The sequence below is a fragment of the Triticum aestivum genome, chromosome 5B (assembly GCF_018294505.1).
Source record: "Triticum aestivum cultivar Chinese Spring chromosome 5B, IWGSC CS RefSeq v2.1, whole genome shotgun sequence".
Lineage (NCBI taxonomy): Eukaryota > Viridiplantae > Streptophyta > Magnoliopsida > Poales > Poaceae > Triticum > Triticum aestivum.
Window position 1 is genome coordinate 686,918,644 of NC_057807.1, and position 18,583 is coordinate 686,937,226.

General features: G+C 45.3%; 3 protein-coding genes and 1 pseudogene across 3 annotated transcripts in view; 1 reads left to right on the forward strand and 3 right to left on the reverse strand.

The window, feature by feature from the left end:
* The window catches only part of LOC123117676 (tyrosine-protein kinase JAK3), an 11,069-nt gene extending 3,830 nt beyond the window's left edge, over positions 1-7,239 (reverse strand). Inside the window, exons 1-13 of the mRNA XM_044538386.1 lie at positions 7,197-7,239; positions 7,034-7,106; positions 6,224-6,340; positions 4,091-4,349; positions 3,765-3,990; positions 3,537-3,669; positions 3,109-3,315; positions 2,755-2,862; positions 2,405-2,669; positions 2,129-2,324; positions 1,700-1,844; positions 1,054-1,239; positions 564-627 (exon numbers count right to left, since the gene is read on the reverse strand). Of these exons, the coding sequence (XP_044394321.1) occupies positions 564-627; positions 1,054-1,239; positions 1,700-1,844; positions 2,129-2,324; positions 2,405-2,669; positions 2,755-2,862; positions 3,109-3,315; positions 3,537-3,669; positions 3,765-3,990; positions 4,091-4,349; positions 6,224-6,340; positions 7,034-7,093 (1,966 nt within the window). The 5' untranslated portion in view covers positions 7,094-7,106; positions 7,197-7,239. The remainder of the gene's footprint in view (positions 1-563; positions 628-1,053; positions 1,240-1,699; positions 1,845-2,128; positions 2,325-2,404; positions 2,670-2,754; positions 2,863-3,108; positions 3,316-3,536; positions 3,670-3,764; positions 3,991-4,090; positions 4,350-6,223; positions 6,341-7,033; positions 7,107-7,196) is intronic.
* A 511-nt stretch (positions 7,240-7,750) lies between these two features.
* On the forward strand, positions 7,751-9,582 carry LOC123115288 (uncharacterized; annotated as a pseudogene).
* A 994-nt stretch (positions 9,583-10,576) lies between these two features.
* LOC123114237 (uncharacterized) lies at positions 10,577-13,350 on the reverse strand. The gene is made up of 4 exons (XM_044535636.1): positions 13,105-13,350; positions 11,732-12,628; positions 11,355-11,504; positions 10,577-11,066 (listed from the first exon to the last, which is right to left on the reverse strand). Exons 1-4 carry the CDS (start codon positions 13,132-13,134, stop codon positions 10,695-10,697), a joined length of 1,449 nt encoding a protein of 482 aa, XP_044391571.1. The 5' UTR covers positions 13,135-13,350; the 3' UTR covers positions 10,577-10,694.
* A 2,812-nt stretch (positions 13,351-16,162) lies between these two features.
* LOC123114238 (receptor-like protein 2) lies at positions 16,163-17,306 on the reverse strand. Its single transcript, XM_044535637.1, has one exon. It carries the CDS (start codon positions 17,182-17,184, stop codon positions 16,327-16,329), a length of 858 nt encoding a protein of 285 aa, XP_044391572.1. The 5' UTR covers positions 17,185-17,306; the 3' UTR covers positions 16,163-16,326.
* Between the last annotated feature and the right edge of the window lie 1,277 nt (positions 17,307-18,583).

An 18,583-nucleotide genomic window follows, 5' to 3' on the forward strand; every position in this document is an offset into this window, starting at 1 on the left:
GGTTGTGCTTTCAGATTTACACATTTTATAATGTACACTGTTCATCAAGGCACTAACTATGGCAGAACAATTCATATTTAGATTGCTTTAATTCATCTTTATGCATGTTAGACAATGAAAATGAATTAACAATTAAGTGACAATATAATTGAGACCGTGTTAACCTTGTTTTGCAGATGACAACACTGTAGGATTTACGTCATTAAGACGTGAAATCATTATGTGCTAAAATGAAGATGGTGAAAAATATGTGAATCTCAATGCAGAAATCAAAGGTGGATCTTGGGGTATAGCCCACCGCCAGATTATGTGGCTTGAGATTCATGTATGTTTCGTCTCTATATTGTGTATCATTGTACTAGATGATGAAAAATATGTGACTCAATGGTGGATCTTGAGGTGGTATAGCCCACCGGAGATAGCCACACTCAAGCGAGTCCGCATGGTGATTTTCCACTAATGAGAGACCAATATGGTATCAGTTCCTTCTTGTGGAAGTGGAATTGATACATCGTTTCTAAATATAACACACGGGTAATAAGAATATTTGGGATATCACTAACCTGAAGAAGGCCATAAGGTGATGGTGCTTTCAGAAGAAAGTCTGAATTCCCCCCAGTGGTAAAACTATCCAGGAAAAAAAGGATTACAATGTATAAACCTGATACACAGATAACACATCCAGGTTTTCCAACAAGGGTGAAACAAGATGAAATGACATATCGCAACAAAGCAACAACAAATTGAACCAGCAACCCTCGGAATATTCTATCGCAGAACAGTATTTCAATCCACGTAATATTTACTAATCCTGCCTAATTGGACCATGATGGTTATGGGATACAACAAAATTTATAGTCTCACATGTCAAAATGGGTTCAAACTTCATCGAGCTAGTTTAAATATCTGAGCTCAGACACTAGCCATGTGTGGTTCCTCTCAGATTACAGATGTTCCTGCCATTAATTGATTAATATGCTGACTACTTGACTTGGGAATTATGAGATGCAAATTTTTAAAATTAAGAGAATTAGTAAAATCTGACGGTAGTACCTCGGCATTGGAAGACTCCGTGTTAAGAAAATGCATTATTTGCCCTATAGTAGGCCTACTTTCAGGTTGGATCTCCACACATTTTAGCCCTATTATAATCCAACTCTCCACTTGTTGGATGAAACCCGCTTCAAGTGAAGGGTACTTTGATGCAACGTAGGAATTTTGCGTCCGACTTTTTAGCACCTGATTCATTGGAACAAGCAGCTTTGTCAGAGTCATATGCACTTTTATCTGTATATCAGACAAAAAATAAGATGTTTCCCTCTTCTTTAATAAATATATTTTCTTGTTCCTTTATCTATTTGAATGAAAACTGTGTATATATGATTTGGTGAAACAGGATTACTTACTGTACACTATTCAAGACTTTGTGACAAGCGATATTTAAAGACTATATTGTTGTTAGTTTGTCAGTCGCTAAGAGGGGCTGATCTAGGCGACAAGCACAATTAATTAGTGATAGAAAAGATAGATTTTTAGTAGGAGCATGTGGCTGCCTTGTGCTTTTAAGCATGCAAAGTCCAAAACATCAAATAGAAAAAAGGTAAGAAGTACTATGTAACAATATTTACAAAAGGCAATTAATTCATCATTTTCTGTGTTCAATAACTCTTTCATCCAAGGTTAGTTTCTGAAGCATTACATTATTGATATAAGACCGGCTTGAGGATTCTTCATTACGACACTTATCTCTGGTCGAGATCTCTAGTATCATAACACCCAGACTGTATACATTCGACTTGAGTGTAATTTTACCGTTGTCCATGGACTCTGGTGCTATGTAACATCTGCACAACAAACATTCGAATGTTTCATTATTGAAAGATCATGGGACTCGAATAGAAGTACACAAAATATGAAGGCGGAAATGGATTCCTGCGAAGCAGCATTGCACCCACAAAACCAGTGGCACATTCTCATTTCTCCTTAAAGCGGGCCAGTATTCAACTTGCTTTCCCGGCTTACTAGTATTTCAGATTTCAGTGCTTAAGTTAAGTGAGTTTAAAGGGTTGAGCCGGCCGGTTACCAGTTGATCCCAGATTCTCAATGAATTTTCTGAACCGTTGGTTACCTTGGCGTGACAGCCATTGAAGTGTAGAAATCTCCTAGCTTTGGAACCATGCCATCATCTAACAAAATATTGGTAGGTTTTATACCCTGATGGACAATGGGCGCATCTTGGCATTCCACGTGAAGGTGATGTAACCCCTCACAAATGCCATGTATTATTTTATGACGAGCTTGCCAATCGAGTTTGCAAGATTTGTCTGCACCAAGCAAGTAAGAGGTAAAGAGAAGTGGAAAGTAATCAGAGCTATCCTGAGTTGTCATACCCTCTTACCCATACCATTTAATATCATGTCCAGACTTCCGTTTGGCAAAAACTCATAGCAAACCAAATTCTCTATAATATTCCACCACATTGTCTTTTCTGGATTCTTTTCATCAGGAACTGGTACTTGTGTTGGCTCGTAGCAGTAGCCCATCAGTCGTACTATATTTTTGTGCTTGAGCCTCATAAGATTTACCACTCTCTCAAATTGATCCTCTAGTTTTCTTAATCTCTCATCGAATCTCTTCACAGCTATCACTTCCCCACCTCCAATCCTTCCCTGCTCAACTGCTATTATTAATACGTGGAAAATTTTGGAATCTGCACTTAATGAACATTGAAAAAGAGGCAACGCTTAACTGTACCTTATAAACAGCACCGAAGTCATCATGACCAAGTTTTTCAGAGAAATTACTCGTGATCTGTTCCAACTCTTTTAATGACATTTTCCTTACTTCAAAACCATGAATGCCCTTTTAGATGACACCAAAATATTTGAAGTTAGAAATGGTGGATATGAACTGCTCTTCTAATTATTAACATACTGATGACTATGTCGAAAACTAAAACATGGGTGACTATGGTACGTGTGTATGTCAATTAAGGACTTCAGTACAATTTTTCACCATGCATCCTATAATTATCCTATGTATGCAAGTTGTACCTAAAGCTTTTATGTACAATAGTCAGCATTCAGCCCAAATCTAGAATGTTCATACCTGTCCCATCTGTGATGGTGGGTAATCTCCCTTAGCTTCTACTTCATATAGTTTACGAACGATATTGTTAATCAGAGGCCTTTGCTGTTGGTCATTGTGCATGCAGTCTACTGCGATTTCGATACAAGCCCTCACTTGTTTGCAATCTGCTTCAAATGAGGGATATCTCCTTATCTCTTGTAGCCGTTTCCTCCAGTATTTGTGTACCTTCAAAGAGAGTGCACAAGCATGTATACATCAGCAAGTGTCAAGTTTTGAAATGAAATCTTTTGCGGAGCACAGGGTGAAGAACAAAGTCATCAAGAGAAACCTTTAATTAGTAGCAATTTCAGACTTTTTCCTTTACAGACACTATATTTAGCGTACACTTTGTAACAGCGTATACTTGATAATCTCAAAACTTAAATAAGCAAAGAGCTTATTCGTACATGCTCAACACATTCAGGACCGTCCATGCAATTAATGTCCGATTCTTCCGTACTTCCAGTCAATATAACTTTAATTAGAGCACCCAAGCTAAATATGTCAGACCTTTTTGACACCACTCCTTCACGTATCATACTGCATCATAACACAAATGATACATACAAAGTGAGAGTAAAGAAAACCAAAGTTAGTCGATCAAACAATTGTGTTTCAAGGAAACATCAACTTACCCCCACCATCCATAAGAAATAGTTTTACTCATTGTGGCTCTCTTGTTTACTGGCTTGAACATCCGAGATAAACCGAAATCTGTGATTTTTGGTATCTTCTCACCATCTAGCAAAATATTACCTGGGGTGAGATTAGAGTGCACAATGCCAGCTTCATGAAGGTATTGTAAACCCTCGCAGACCCCCTTTATTATTTTGAAGCGTATACTCCATCCAAGACGTTGATCTGCGGGACCGAAGAGAATTGTTTTCAAAATGCAAATGTTTGAGGCTATTTTTTATTATATGTTGAGCAAATAAATACACGTGCTAGACCACTCACGCACCTGAAATAAAATTGGAAAGATTTCCACCAGGCACATACTCGAAGCCGATTAACCTGCGTATGTATACACCACATATGGCTGTCCCATAGTGCACATGTGATTCTTCATGTTCTTCATATGAATAGCCCAATAATCTCACAATATTCTTGTGGTTGGTGCTCATAAGTTGTGTACAATTATTCGAGAATCTCTTGTCGTCAAACCCTGTCATCTGATAGAGCAGCTTCACAGCGACCACTTCTCCGGTTGGAAGATGTGCCTATTCAACAGCTGGGTTAATTAGATTTATGCTTCAACCTACTTTGTGGCAGCAAGGAGGAGGGAGAAGATGAGTAAATAGCATAACTACCGCTTTTTGAAAAATTTCTAATACCTACCACTTCTGTGCTTTTTGATTTTAAAAAACTACCACACTACACTGATGACCGGTTTAATTAAGGTTAACCCATCTTATGACAGCTGAGGCCCACACATAAGTGAACCATTTGTTTGACTGCTTGTTGACTGTTAACTTACACATGGGGCTTATAAATTCCTAATGAAAAAAGACAAAATCCCCAATTCCCACTGCAGGAGCTTCCGCCCAGCCGACGACCTTCACCGGCGAGCTGGAGCTCCGCCACACCCTTCCAGCTCTCCCTTCCTTGCCCCGCCCCCATCTGAGCAAGCCCGCATTGCGCCCCGTGCGCCATGACGGACACTGGCCCTCGGCCGCCGCGGCCTCCCATCCCCTCCTCGAGCTGCTCCTGCTTGCTGATGCCTCCACTACTGCTTGTCGCTGCTGCTCCACGGTGCTGCTGCTTGCCCATGTTGCTGCTGCTTTCGGCGGCTACTGCTCCAGTGCAGCGCTGAAGGCCGGCCGATGCCCACATCGGCTACGGCGACGAGCTCGTCGTCGGGGACTTGATTGCTTTTTATTTTATTTTTCAGAGACTTGATTGCTTTTTAAATTTTTTGCAAAGGACCTGATTGCTTTTAATGTAGGTACCTGATTGCCTTTAAAAAAATATTTGGGTCCCATCTGTCATAACCTGTGAACGGTCAACCTAATGTTCAAAGCTAATTGTCAACCTAACGAGTGGACACCAGCTGTGTAATCACGCTTAATGTTACCAACATATATAGTCATCTATGCGACATGGTAGATTTCTGAAATCAAAAACCACAACAGTGGTAGGTATTAAGAAATTTTCCAAAAGCGATAGTTTTTCGGAAACCTAGCCTGAATTGTGGTAGATTCATGCTATTTACTCGGAGAAGATTCATGTTCAACACCTTGTTACTAAAACTATCAAGACCTTATTAAGTAGACATGCTAGCCCCTCATGAGAAATTTGATTTCTCACAGGTGTCCTAATATACAAGAGTTCGTTGCACGAAAAAATTGCTTATCTACCCCTAACAAACTGTTTGTTTGCAAAACTGGCTTCAGACATGTAATTTTGTTTGTAAGCTACTCCTCTTTAAAGAAATATAAGAACGTTTAGATCACTACTTTAGTGAACACATTTTCTTGCCAATATGCCGTTGGTTTTACCCTTGCATTTGTGAACTCCGTTGAATATCATGTGCATGTCAGTATCTTGTCTAAACCCTAAAACTACCACCATTAAGAAAAACAGGAGGAAAGAAACCCTAAGTTAGCTCTTCAGCCCCAGAGCAGTAAAAACATTTATTTTAGCACATGCCACAGCAGCCAGTCCAGCGCTGCTCTCGGTAACCTAGAAATTCAAAGCCACTAAAATTTCAAGTAATGTTACCTTTTTCTTCTACATCACAAAAAATCTGATGTCCCAGGCGTCTTTGGATTGTAGGATTTTTCTATAGAACTTCTGAAGGATTTTCATTTGGTTTTTCTCACACAATCGTCATTTGGATCATAGGATTTTATTTTATTTTAATTCCTATGAGTACAATCATAAGCTAACAATTTCCTACCTCCCCTCATTAACAAGTACAACTTGTTGAAGATGACCTAAGGAAGTTACAAAACCAAGAGATCAGCAGAAACAAAATACTCCTATTGAATGTCTGTTGTTGCATTTGTCTTGAGAATAGGAAAGAATATAAGTACAAGAGTATTTGACAACAAAAGTCGAAGATGCTATGTAGGCCTGTAAGGTAATGGAATACCTTGTAAACTTTCCCAAGTTGGCCCCTGCCAATTAGTTGCGAAAAATCACATGTAGCTTGCCTGAAAAAATTATATCCTGGCATCCTTGACTCACCACTCGTACCTTGCGAGTTGACCTGTGGGAGCAATGAGCATGTAAGAGTGTCATTGATATTTCACATAATTAGCCTGCAAAAAAAATACTTTACATAAATTGAAAAGCCTTGCAGATAGAAGTAGTTACGAGCACGGCAGTACTTTCTTAACCCCTCGAAGTTTTACAGCAAAGACTATCTACTTCTATGTCGATTGAGAAATTATTAATTCTAAGTCAGCAATCTTGAAATCGATTTGGTATCCAACAAAATCTAGGTAGTTAAATAGTTTAAAAATTATGTGGAATTAGTTGTACAAATGTACAAGTTGTGCAGCTTGTATTTTCTTCAGCTATAGACTTCATGATGAACAACTTGATCGACTTAGAAATAAAATTCCTTTATCAACTAAGAAATAAAAATCGGTCTGGATAAGATAACTTTCGTATGCAATATGTACAGTGAAGATATGGGGATCAAAAGCTACATGTAGAACCATGGCACTACTGATTAACTAGGATCTTGTTGTATACTCCCTCCGTTCCTAAATATTTGTCTTTTTAGAGATATCAACAAGTGACCACATACGAAGCAAAATGAATGAATCTACACTCTAAAATATGTCTATATACATCCGTATGTAGTCACTTGTTTAAATCTCTAGAAAGACAAATATTTAGAAACGGATGGAGTATATAATTAACCAGAGAGCTAGTTGAAACTGTTAAATCACACCTGAAAGGGAAAGTTTGGTGTTCCAAAAGAAGAAAGCGGCTCCGATGGTGGTGATGACATTGTGGGCTTCGAGCTGTGAAGAATTGCACATCCGAGCAAGAATTTGGTCAGAAGCTGTATTATTGGGCGAAATACAGAAGGGAACGTACATGAGCTGGTTTACCTGAGAAGACGACTTGCGGTGCGCTGCAATGAGCTAGAGCCAGAAGGGATAAGAATGAAGAGCAGCTAGGTAGCTTAGCTTGGCCCTTTAATTGGGGTGGAGTCTAGATCTGGATCACTCTTGCAATTTTCAACTGATTAGTTTAGCTTATCTTGCAGGTCGTATTCAGATTAAAATCATGGCTGACGAAGACGAACCATATTTTTTGGAGGAGTGGACTTGACCCAAAGCCAAAGGGCTCTGGGCATGTGATGTGATGCTTGGCAATCCAAACCAACAAGCAATACATGTCTTCTGACTTCTGACTAGTCACGATGTCTGAAGTCCTAAACTCCTAATAAACAACAGCTTTCCTACAAGAACAATTTGCGAACCTGTAACCGATCCTGGAACATGGCGAATACAGTAGTACTGGAGTATTTCATAAGATATTCGACTTCTAGCACACGAAATTGTTTCCCTAAAAGATCTTAAACACCCGAAAACTACAGTATTTGGCATTAGAAAAGCATGGCGAATGCAACCCGTTTCTTAGGGCGTGTCTGGTTGCCCGCATGCAGCCCAACCAGGCCCGCGCGGGATGGACGCAGCCTGTTTGGTTGCTTGGGCTGCATGCGGTTTGAGGCCCGCACGGACCTTAAAGCAACCTGCAGCCTGGCCCGGCGGAAACTACCGAATCGGCAGTTTCTCGCGAGCATGGCCGGGCACGGCCACGCGTGCGAGGCAGTTGCACGCCTTGGGCAGCACGGGAGACGGAGGCGACATCTCATTACTCGCCTCCCACTCTCCTGTCACCGCCCAGACGCACTATTTCCACCGCTTCCTCTCTCTCCCTCACCGCCCCTCCCTCTCCTCTTCTCCGATGGCTCCGCCACGCCCACCGCCGCGCCTCCGATGTCACAAAGATATTATAGCTAGAGTATGTTATTTTAGAAAAACAAAGTCAAGGTGTAGGTGGTTCCAGAGTAGTTTCTTTTGATTGAAGTTTGGCATGTCTCAGTTGACACTCATGTTTGCCTTATTGTTCAGCTAAAGCCTACTGCATTTCTCGTACTGTTTTAACTCCTGAAGTATTTATTAACTCTAATTATGTTTTAGTTCTTTATTTTGATCCACTATTCTTGAATTTCTGTGGCAGAGAAGTTACTACTGTGGAGAGAACCTCGAAGAACGCCTCCACTGCCTCAGCCTCTACCTCCTTGCCTTTGTCTGGACCTCATGTTTGTGCAGATCTCGTGGACAGCCTGCTTCAAGAAATTATGCTTCACGAAATTATTGCTCTGTTTGACTCATTCCATGACTTCCTTGCATTCATTGGCACCTGCCGCTCTTGGCGCGCTGCAGTCTCTACCTTTCTCTCTGTGCATACATTCAGCTTCCCGCCGCTCCACTTCAAACCAGATGGTCCTTATGTTCGTCCACATAGCGGCCCTATCAAGCCCATCCTTTTATCTAATTGCAAATGGCAGCTCAGTGATCCTAGCAAGAAAAACTCATCCCTTGCGTGTTCAGTGCCTAAAAGTAGTCCAAATAAAATGCACTATTTGGGCTGCTCGCATGGGTATCTTATCTTCTCCTACAAGGTTCACTGCCTCCTTGTCGATGTGTACACTGGTAGCAAGGTGATGCCCCCCAAACTCCCACGTAACAATGATCTTGGGTACTTTTGTGGCATAGGCATCCTTACGGCCCCATTGATTTCACCCAACTCTCGCCTCCTCCTTTTCTCTAGAGATTCAATGTTTGAGTGGCAGGTTGGAACGAACTCCTGGTCAGAGCACACCCTTACTCTTGATTATGAACGCATCTATCAGATTGTGTTCTTCAAAGGTGATATCTTTGTCATAGATGCTCTCCTTAGGCTCCACACTATACACTTCACACCTGAGTTCCGCATGCAAGAAATAGCAATTAAAAAGGAGTTTGTGCCTATGAACTCATGGTTGGTGGTCTGTGGTGACATGCTTCTCTTGATTGACCGAAGGTCCAGCTCTGGCGGATTGGGTGGCTCATCTAATGCAATCTTTAGGGTCTCTCGCCTCAACTTCTCTGTCGAGCCAGCTAAGTGGGTGAAGTTGGAGAAGTTGGATAATTATGCTCTGTTTGTTAGCCCTGATAGAAGGAATCCTACATTTTGTTGCATGAGCCCGTAAAGATGGGGAGGAAAGAGTAACTGCATTTATTTTGCGAGGCTAACTGAAGATCCCGATGAAACTTGGACCGCGGTCGAGTTTGGTCAGCCAGTGCCAGACAGCGCAGTCCGCTCCATGTTCTTCTATGATATTTCGTCCTCTCCAGACTGTGGTGTACTAAGTAGCCTCTGGGTGTTCCCCAGTTTAGTTTATGGTTCTGGCTAGTAATTCTTTCTAGTTCGCAACTAGTTCTGTAGCTGTAATGGTTTTCTGACTTTGGGAATAATTTTTTGTTTCCAAGTACAATTAATCTGTATGGGCATGCTGCTGTTACTACTGGTTGTATTGTGGCGAAGATCGGGATTGCATTTGTCATCTGGTTGCGCCGGTAGATGCAGCAGCAGAATGGTCACATGTGTTTTGACCATCTGCTGTTAAATGAGACATATGTACTGTCAAATGTAACCTGGGTACTATTGTGGACAAACTTGTCGTGTATTCTACTGTACCTCTCGTAAAAACGTCACCTTGGATCATTCATATGCTTTTTATTGTTTGCGGGATTTGACCATTCATTGTTGAACTGAATGAATGTACTGGATTATGGTGATCCGGTTTTCTTGCCATTTTTAGTTGGTAATGTGCTGACGGAGCAGGAGAAACTTTGTCTGTTTACTCTGCAAATGAGTCTTGCGCTTTCCTCTGTAATCAAATCATAGGAATGTACTATCCTCTCCTCCAGTTTATTATCTCCAGCCTAAGAATACTCTTGGCCGGATGATCTGCAGCCTGCATCTACAAGATGGCTGCATAAAAACAGCTAAATTGATGTGTCTTTTGACTGAACTTTAAGCCTAGATAGAGGCAGAAAAAACAGTTTTGTCTCTCAACTTTAAACCTGGATGTATATCGAATCCAAAGGACACCCTATCTTACACCTTTTGCGCTCTTGTGTTGGCCAGTTTCCTTTTATCAGGTCTCACAAGTCCTGATAAATTTCAAAGCTGTTGCATCCCAACTATACCAGCCCTGTGTCTGTGATAGAGAAACAGACATAGGTTCCATACAACCAAGCCACAAGGTGCCTCCGGTAGATGTTGCCAATCTCCTCCAGGTCCATTCGCATACTCGGCATGATCGAACATCACATCACAGTTTACATCATCTGAACAAACAAACAGGCAGAAATATGCTAAGCAAGGGCAAATATAGAAGAGTCAGGTACGCTTATTAATTTGCAATTCTCAATGGAAAAGAAAAATAATACTACGTTATTGGCTGGTACATAACAGCTCCTGAATTTCATGCAACTGCTTGACTAACATAGAGGACGTTACATAAGGCGGCTCATCCCCGAGGGAAACGATCATTCATGGAAAATCACCCGGGGTGAGGATTTGCCATCTGTGATTCGCCTCACCACCAGTTCTTGCTCATCCTCACTCTTTGGAAAGGAAGACTCTGTTGAACAACACGACTTGGTATCAAGGGCATCGCAGTACTTGCATTGCTCGGCTCCTTTGAGAAGTATCGTCTGCAAGTTGGGAGCTCGGTCCAGCAAGGCCCTTATAAACGCAAACTGCTGTTCTAGCGATCTAAAGCCGACAAACTGGAGCTCTTTCAGTAGCCCGTTCTTGGAGCAATGGAAGTCCATCTCCCAATGAGGGTTTTTCCTTTCTGCAAATACCGACATTCTCTCCTCATCGTTCACAAATGCGCTGCATGCATGGTCCCATACCTATATTTTCATGAACAATAATGTTACAGATGCAGTTGGATTCCAGTATTAAAAAACACTTCTCTTATTATGTATGAGCAACAACATGCATTTTTTGCTGCGTGTTCGAGGAAAGAAAAAGGAAGGCAACAAGATTTGGGGGTAAAAGGAAGGGACCCCTCACTTCAATTTTTACAAACATGGAAGGTAGAAATGTGCTCATAAATTGTGAAAGGGAGAAAAGCTTACAGAACATCAAAATGAAAGGGAAACAACAAAACTGGAATGATAAGACTGAAACAGCATTACCTCAATAATTAATATTTCCATGGAGGGTGCCGCCTCAAGGAAGGCTGTTGTCCATATAATGTCAAATTCAACAAAGATACCACGCAAAGTCAGCTTCCTTAGCTTGTTGAATGCGGTGCAGAGTTGCTTCATTTCAGGTTGGATCCAAAGCTGATCACAAAATTAAAAGAAAATAAGAACAAAGCAGTTCAGAAGCATCTATAAGAAACAATTTAAAAGCATAGAGATGTATGTCATCAAATTATTTACAGCTATGTGTGTTCTCCATCATTCAAAATACACATCCATCACATAATATAACTAGATAGCTCTGAACATATATAGAAAATACAAATGTGTGACAGTATAGCGAATACAAAAAATGAACTGGTACATACGTTTTCTCCTTGGAAATCCAATGTAAGAGTATGTATGCTTGTGGTTCCATGTAGAAGCTCACTTAATTTAAATACTGTATTATAGTATGTTAAAGCAGATGAGAGTTTTAGTTCCCCAAGAGACGGGACATCACCAAACAACAAGGGGATATATTCAGACACCCAAGTATCCCAATGGAGCTTCTCCAGTTCTGGAAGGCAGACCAACTCAATTCTCTCAAAGCAACATGTGTCGATTTCCAGAACACTGAGTTTTGAGTCTGGTGCATCTATCTTCCACACAGAGCGGCGACCAGCATCACAATAATGGAGGCTTAGATGCTTCAGCTGTGTGCAGCAGTCAAACAGGAGATGGTGCATATCCAACTCGATAAAACAAACACCATGCAGAGAAAGTCTTGTGAGGCAACCAAACACACTGGGGTAGACATTGAAGAAACCATACATGTCTTTGGCGAGCTGTATCATGTGCAACTCAGAAGAGTCACCAGGTTTCAGATCATCAAGCAGGCAAAGGTCCAAATCTTTCAGCAAACCACTGTCGATCACATCACCTAATAGAGGGCCAATGTCGCTCAAGAAAGTGCTGATCAAGTAGAGCTTAAGCTGCAGAGTTGTGATGGTGGATTGTCTGTGAGGTTTAGCAAGCAAACACTTGGCTGCTTTGGTTAGAGCCACCATAGCTTGCTGACAGTCATTTGCCGTGATCGAGTCTGGGCATGGAACAGGTAGGAAATGCCTGACATCAATGCTGAGCTCAGGCAGCAGCCAGGGCAGCTTCCTCCACCGCGTTGACAGCGAACTTGTCCTTACAGTGGTGCTTATGTCGACTTTCCGCAAGATAGACAGTAAAACATCATCCATCAGCACGCTCAACCTATCTTCCTCCTCTGGTTGCTGCATACAGAAATATGGATCCAGTCATCAGTTTGTCACTATCAGTTAACAAAATTCAGAGGCTCAAAACATTCATAGCGTAAAAACAAACAGTAGTACCTACACAAGACCTTAACTAGCACAGAGTTATCCCAAAGCACACAAAAGCACCCCAAAAATCTCACTACTCCCAGCCAGTGTCAATCCCCTTCCAATACACCAGACCCGCAGGCGCCTACTACTCGATGCCGCCCTAGTTCGGGGTCGAGGAGGACGCGGCGGACAATGCAACGCCGGCCGAAACAAGTACTACACCAAATCCTTGAGGAGTCTGCTCTGGTAATAAGGGTTGATATCAACCCTGCTTTCTGTAATTAGCCTGATCACAAATGAAGAACTACTACACTGTTTTGATTACAGATTCGGCTATTTCCTAAACGGCGCATAAATCGAGAGTAGTAGTAGAAGAACGGCGACAGGAGCATGGCGATTCTCACCGTCGCTTTCTTGGCCACGGGGGGCTCCATCCCCTCGGTTCCTCACGGAGTGGCGGCCCTTCCCGACGCGGCTGTGGCGCTCGATCTCGGCGCTGCAGGCGGCTCACACCCCCCACAACCCTCAGCTTGGTAGGCGGCGGCGGCCCTCTCCCGGCGGTGCTCGATGCGGAGGTTACAGGAAGAATATCTCGATCTGAACAAATTTCCGGCGAAGTCCCAGTTTTTTTAGGGGACGAAGTCCCAGATTTAGGGCCCGTTCAGGACGCCAGGCCAGCTAGCTCCCTCCTCTACATGGGCTGGCAGCCCAGCCCAGTCCGGTCCAGCCCAGTCCAGAGGTATAGCCTCGCACGTTGACGGAAATAAGCAGAAGATGTCTCAAAAAAAAAAAAGCAGAAGAAGGCTCTCGCATTGTCTCTTTCTGCATGATAGTCCCTGTAACATGCATCTCATCATGTAAAAACATTACGAAGCACTCAATCCCAAAATAAGTGTCTAAACTTCACGACCGCCGCCGGGGCTGCGTCGCCCGTACCTAGGGTTCGTCCGCTGGTCGTGTCGACCAGCTGCCTAAACAGTATTTTTCCCGATCCTTTGATCCAGTTTTTTTTCTCTCTCTCGCCGGTCGCTTTGATCGACGCCTACTTTTTGGTTTTCCGATCCACTGGATCAGTTTGCGTCGCCCACCGCCACCGTCGACTCCCATGCGCCTCTACTTCGACACCGCGTGAATGGTCGGCCTCTTCACCGACCCAGCGGCCTCGCGCGACAGGCGGCCCCTCACGGCCGTCGTCCGCGCATCTGCTCGCCAGTCGCCCCGACCGGACGGCCTCGCACGATGCGGCGGCCCTAACGGCCGTCGTCCGTACACCGGCACCGCTCGTCGATCTACGCCGGCCGTCACCGCCTTGCTCCGACCGGGACACCTGCATCGCCCCAACCCGGCGGCCTCGCGCCATGCGACGGCTCGCCCATCGATCCACGTCACCCGCCTCCGCCGTGTCTGCACGGCTGCCCGGCGGTCTACCTCGCCGGCTTCGTCCTTGGCTGCGTCGGGACGGCTGTGTCACGCTCGTCGGATGCCTCAACTCGGGCGCCACTGCTCCGTTGGTCGCTCGGGCCTCGCTGCTCGGGTGCCGGTGCTGACACGCTCGTTCGCACGACGTCCCACGCCGTCCGTCGTCGCTGGCCTCATCCCGGACTCTGCCGCCACCACGCCTCCATCGAGCGGCGTCCCCGACCTCGTGCGCGATCGGCTTGATCACCCCCTCGCTGTCGCGATCCGCCCCATCTACGCCGCCGCGATCCGCCCCATCTACGCCGCGCGACCAACCTGGCCCGAGGGTTGCGTGCGCCTCCGCATGTGCCGTGAAGGTTGTCCCCGAGTTCAGCGCGCCCCTCCGCCGATCGAGCAATGGGCTGCCGCTGCGTCGCCCCGTCAGGCCGCAGCGCCGCCGCCCCGTGGTTCTCCTCGCGGCTGCATCGACTCCTGCATCGCCGCTGTGTCGCCCCTACGGGCCGTAGTGCCGCGATATGCGGTCCCAGCCGCCGCCCCGAGGCCGTCCCCGCAGTTGCATCGACCCGCGCTTCGCCACTGCACCACCCCTTCTAGTCGTAGCGCCGCAGCCCTCGATCCCCGCCGCCGTCCCGAGGTCTTCCTGTCGTCGCCTCGACCTGCCCGCCGCCGCTGCGTCGCCCCTTCGGGCCGTAGCGCCACGGCCCTCGGTCCACTCCGCTGTCACCGTGCATTGACCTCCCACGGTATGCGCTGCGCCGCCTCCCTTGGCGCGGGAACGCTACCGTCTGTGCTGGTCTTTGTCATGTTGTCAGGGTTTTTCGCCTCCTTCGAGCACCGCCGCCGCGCTCCTAACCTAGCCATCGTCGCCGCTGTCAGGCCGCCGCCGCTCTTCTTTGGCCGCCGCCGCCGCTACCCCTGTAGCCGCTGCAGCCGCCCATCCACCTCCTCCGTCTTCGTCCAGCACCAGCCCGTCGTCAGCGTCGCCGTCATCTACCCCGACCACTTCGTCTACTCAGACCACCATTGGTGACATTGGCCGCGCGGCGATGGACGCTGCAATCGTCGCCGAGTTCTTCTCTGCTGGCCCCTCCGACTTCTTCGACACGGCGTATAGCTCGTGCAGGTCCCTCGTCTACGCATGCCCGGTGCTGGCAACACCGATGCGTGCCTTCGTCCACGACGTGTCCCCGGGCCTGGCAAGCCTGGTGCGGCGCTTCGTCAACTTCATCTTCGTTCGTCTACGCATGCCTAGTGCTGGCAACACCGGTGCGTGCCTTCGTCCACGACATGTCCCCGGGCTTGGCAAACCCGCTGCGACGCCTCGTCAACACCATCTTGTCTCCGGCGCACCCCTACTTCGACATCACTGCGCCCATGCTAACCCGGTGCCTCCTTGCGCCCGTGGATCCATGGCGACTTCCTCGACACCGGCTACCCCGACTCGACATCGACCACCGCATTCTTCGCACGGCTACCTCGACCACGGCTACCTCGACCACGGCTCCACCACCCACGCTCTCGGCTACCTCGACAACGACACAAAGGGCTACCGCCTTGCTTGAGCAACCTCGTCGGTTTTCACTCCAGCCACGACTTCCGCGATGCGTCGACCATTAGGACTGTGTGGGGGTGTCCGTTGGCTTGCCTTCGGATTCTTCTCCAGTCTCACCGTCTGCGTCCCTACCGTTGTGACCTCGGGGGGATGTTAAGTATATTGATTCATTAGGAAACATAAGATAGATTAGGATTTGTCTTGTCTTGTATTGTACTCTAAATAGATCATTGTACTCCTATATATATGCACACGAGACTCAAGCAATACAACGAACTATTCCATCAATCCCTCTCTCCCTTCTAACAAAACACTTAAAATTCACCATGTGATACACATCCCAATCAGCATAAGAAAACATCACACATAACAGCGAATACAAGAGATGGAATAATCACCCCATCTAGACATCCAGGATGCAAATTTGTTCATAAGCAAACACGCTTCGTCCACATCAGCTGCAAGTCCCCGCTGATATTCAGGTCAGCATGTAAGATATTTCAGGGAAATCTTATTTAAAGTAGAAATAAGATGCTATATATATATCCAAGAAGTTACATAACACGATTGGCCCCACCAAATGATTGTGAGCTACATTGAACTTGGCCAACCACATGAGCTCCGTCAAGGAAGATGGAAACAATTCATTTACAAATCATTCATCTCCTACGACTTTGTTGCTCCCAGATACGACATGGTTGCTCCCAGATACGGTGTTGTTGGTCCCAGATACGGTATTGTGGCTCCCGGATACGGTATGGAAGCTCCCGGATACATTATTGTCGTTCCCGGATACAGCATTGTTATTGTCAGTTACGATATGTTTGTTCCCAGATACAACATGGTTGCTACCAGTTATGGTATTGTCGTTCCCGGTTACGACAGTGTTGTTGCTCCCAGCCACATTGTTGTTATTCCCGGATATGACAGTGTTGTCGTTCCCAGAAACAACATTGGTGCTTCCAGATCTGACAGTGTTGTTGCTCCCAGTTATTGTGTTTGGTTGTTCATCGAGTGTTCTTCTGTTGCTCTTGACATACAATGGCATATTAGTAAAAGCCGTACCCAGTGAACGACCAGCTATGACGAGCCCCTTGAGCTGTATCAAACTCTCGGGTACCTCACCAACCAATGAATTATCCGAGAGATCCAAGTAGCAAAGGTGATCAAGCTCACCAATCCACGATGGGATAGTGCCGACCAGTTTGTTGTTGGCAAGGTTGAGCTCCTCCAGCCGTGCGAGACCTGCCAAGGATGCTCCTGGGATGGGCCCCACAAGGCCGTGCCCAGGGAGCCGCAGTGCCGTGACACGACCGCTAGTGCCGTCGCAGCTCACGCCCTCCCAGCCGCAGCAGGATGCACCGGACCAGGCAGCACGGAGGAGGACAGCCCCACCGCTGAGGTTTCCGGCGAAGCCCCGTAACGCACGGAGGTCGTCGAGGTGGCACGACGTCGCACGCGCCGCCGGCAAGAGGAATGCCAAGAACAGGATCAGCAGCCCGCATTTCGCCATGGATTCAGCTGTGGCAGCAAGAAAGCCTTTTGAGGTGCAAGTGATTCGTAAGTGCTCTTGGCAAAAACTTCTTTTGGGGTGCAAGTGATTGGCAAGTGCTCTTGGCAAAAACTGCTTGGGTGGTGCATCTTATCTTATAGTGTGCCTGTTTGTAACCATGTGTTGCAAGTGGTTCAGTACTATTGGTCCGTGGTTACAAGGCCCATGACTGCCTCCCAATTCAAACGTGGTTTTTGTTTTCTTGTGTCGACTGAAATGCGTGGGTGGCATAGACTCAAGCTGGCAACTTGTCCTACTCAATTCAAACATCTTCTAGTCCATTATTGCTTTGTCGCCAGCTGCCAAAGTTACAGTGATCCCATGCGGCTATAGGTCCAGTGCACAGAGAGAAAGAGAGGGACGCAAAAAAAATAAAAATCCTAGGATGATATTATTATGCGGACGTCAAAAGAAACAACACCCATATATATAGATAGTGTGGATGACATGGTATGGCTGAAGACAGGCATTGTGACCGGCCAAATTTGAGGAATATCTTGACTTTTCTTGAGCCGAATAATTCTATCTGATTATAGCATAATTATGGTAAAATGCCGAAGCGCCATCATTAATACCAAGCAATATGTGGTATTTGGCTAGGCGTGAAATAAGGATTTAGAAACATACTGTTTTCTAGCAATCTATAGTGTTCATTGTTTTGGTATAGCTAACCACTGATGCCGAATGGTCTGTTTTGTACCAATAATTGACCGAGACTACCAAACATAAGGTAAATGTCATTGAGGAGTTGTTCATTGCAACATAATTTTAAAGTAATTGTAACATATTATATTTTGAAATGGAGGAAGCACAGTGCTAATCATAGAAATGGACTGTACTCTGCTACAGTTTATTGTCTACAATGTAAGACATACTAGAAGAACGCCCGTGCGTTGCAACGGGGCCACATTAACTTTAAGAGTTCAATATTACGACATTGGCGACCTTTTTTACCATCAAATCCTCACACACACTCTCTCCCTCCCTCTTCCTCACTCTCTCTCCCCCTCTCCCTCTCTCTAACACACACATATATTCATCTTATTGGGTACGGGACCATAATTCATCTATTTCACACACACACGCTAGTGTATAACAATATGGATTATGTGTATTATATTTGCCACCAGAACTGAGGGAATTAACTTTAAGAGTTCAATATTCTGACCATGGGATATTTAGGCTGGCGTATATGGGAAATCAAAGCTAAAAGAGAAAAGTGTGTTTTTGGTCCCTCAAGTTCCCAGAAAGTCTAGACTTGGTCCCTCAAGATTTTTGGGTCTACTTTTGGTCCCTCAAGTTTCAAAACCGGATAAGTTTGGTCTTAAACCAGATTTTGAGGGTGTTGACTGGGTCAAAA

Bases quoted from the DNA above. Each gene is read 5' to 3' on its own strand.
- LOC123114237 (XM_044535636.1), bottom strand. From the start codon at position 13,134: ATGGAGCCCCCCGTGGCCAAGAAAGCGACG. The intron at 11,505-11,731 runs GTATGTACCAGT...TTTTGTGATCAG, and splicing joins TGGATTTCCAAGGAGAAAAC to CTTTGGATCCAACCTGAAAT. The intron at 11,067-11,354 runs GTAATGCTGTTT...ATGAAAATATAG, and splicing joins TGGAAATATTAATTATTGAG to GTATGGGACCATGCATGCAG.
- LOC123114238 (XM_044535637.1), bottom strand. From the start codon at position 17,184: ATGGCGAAATGCGGGCTGCTGATCCTGTTCTTGGCATTCCTCTTGCCG.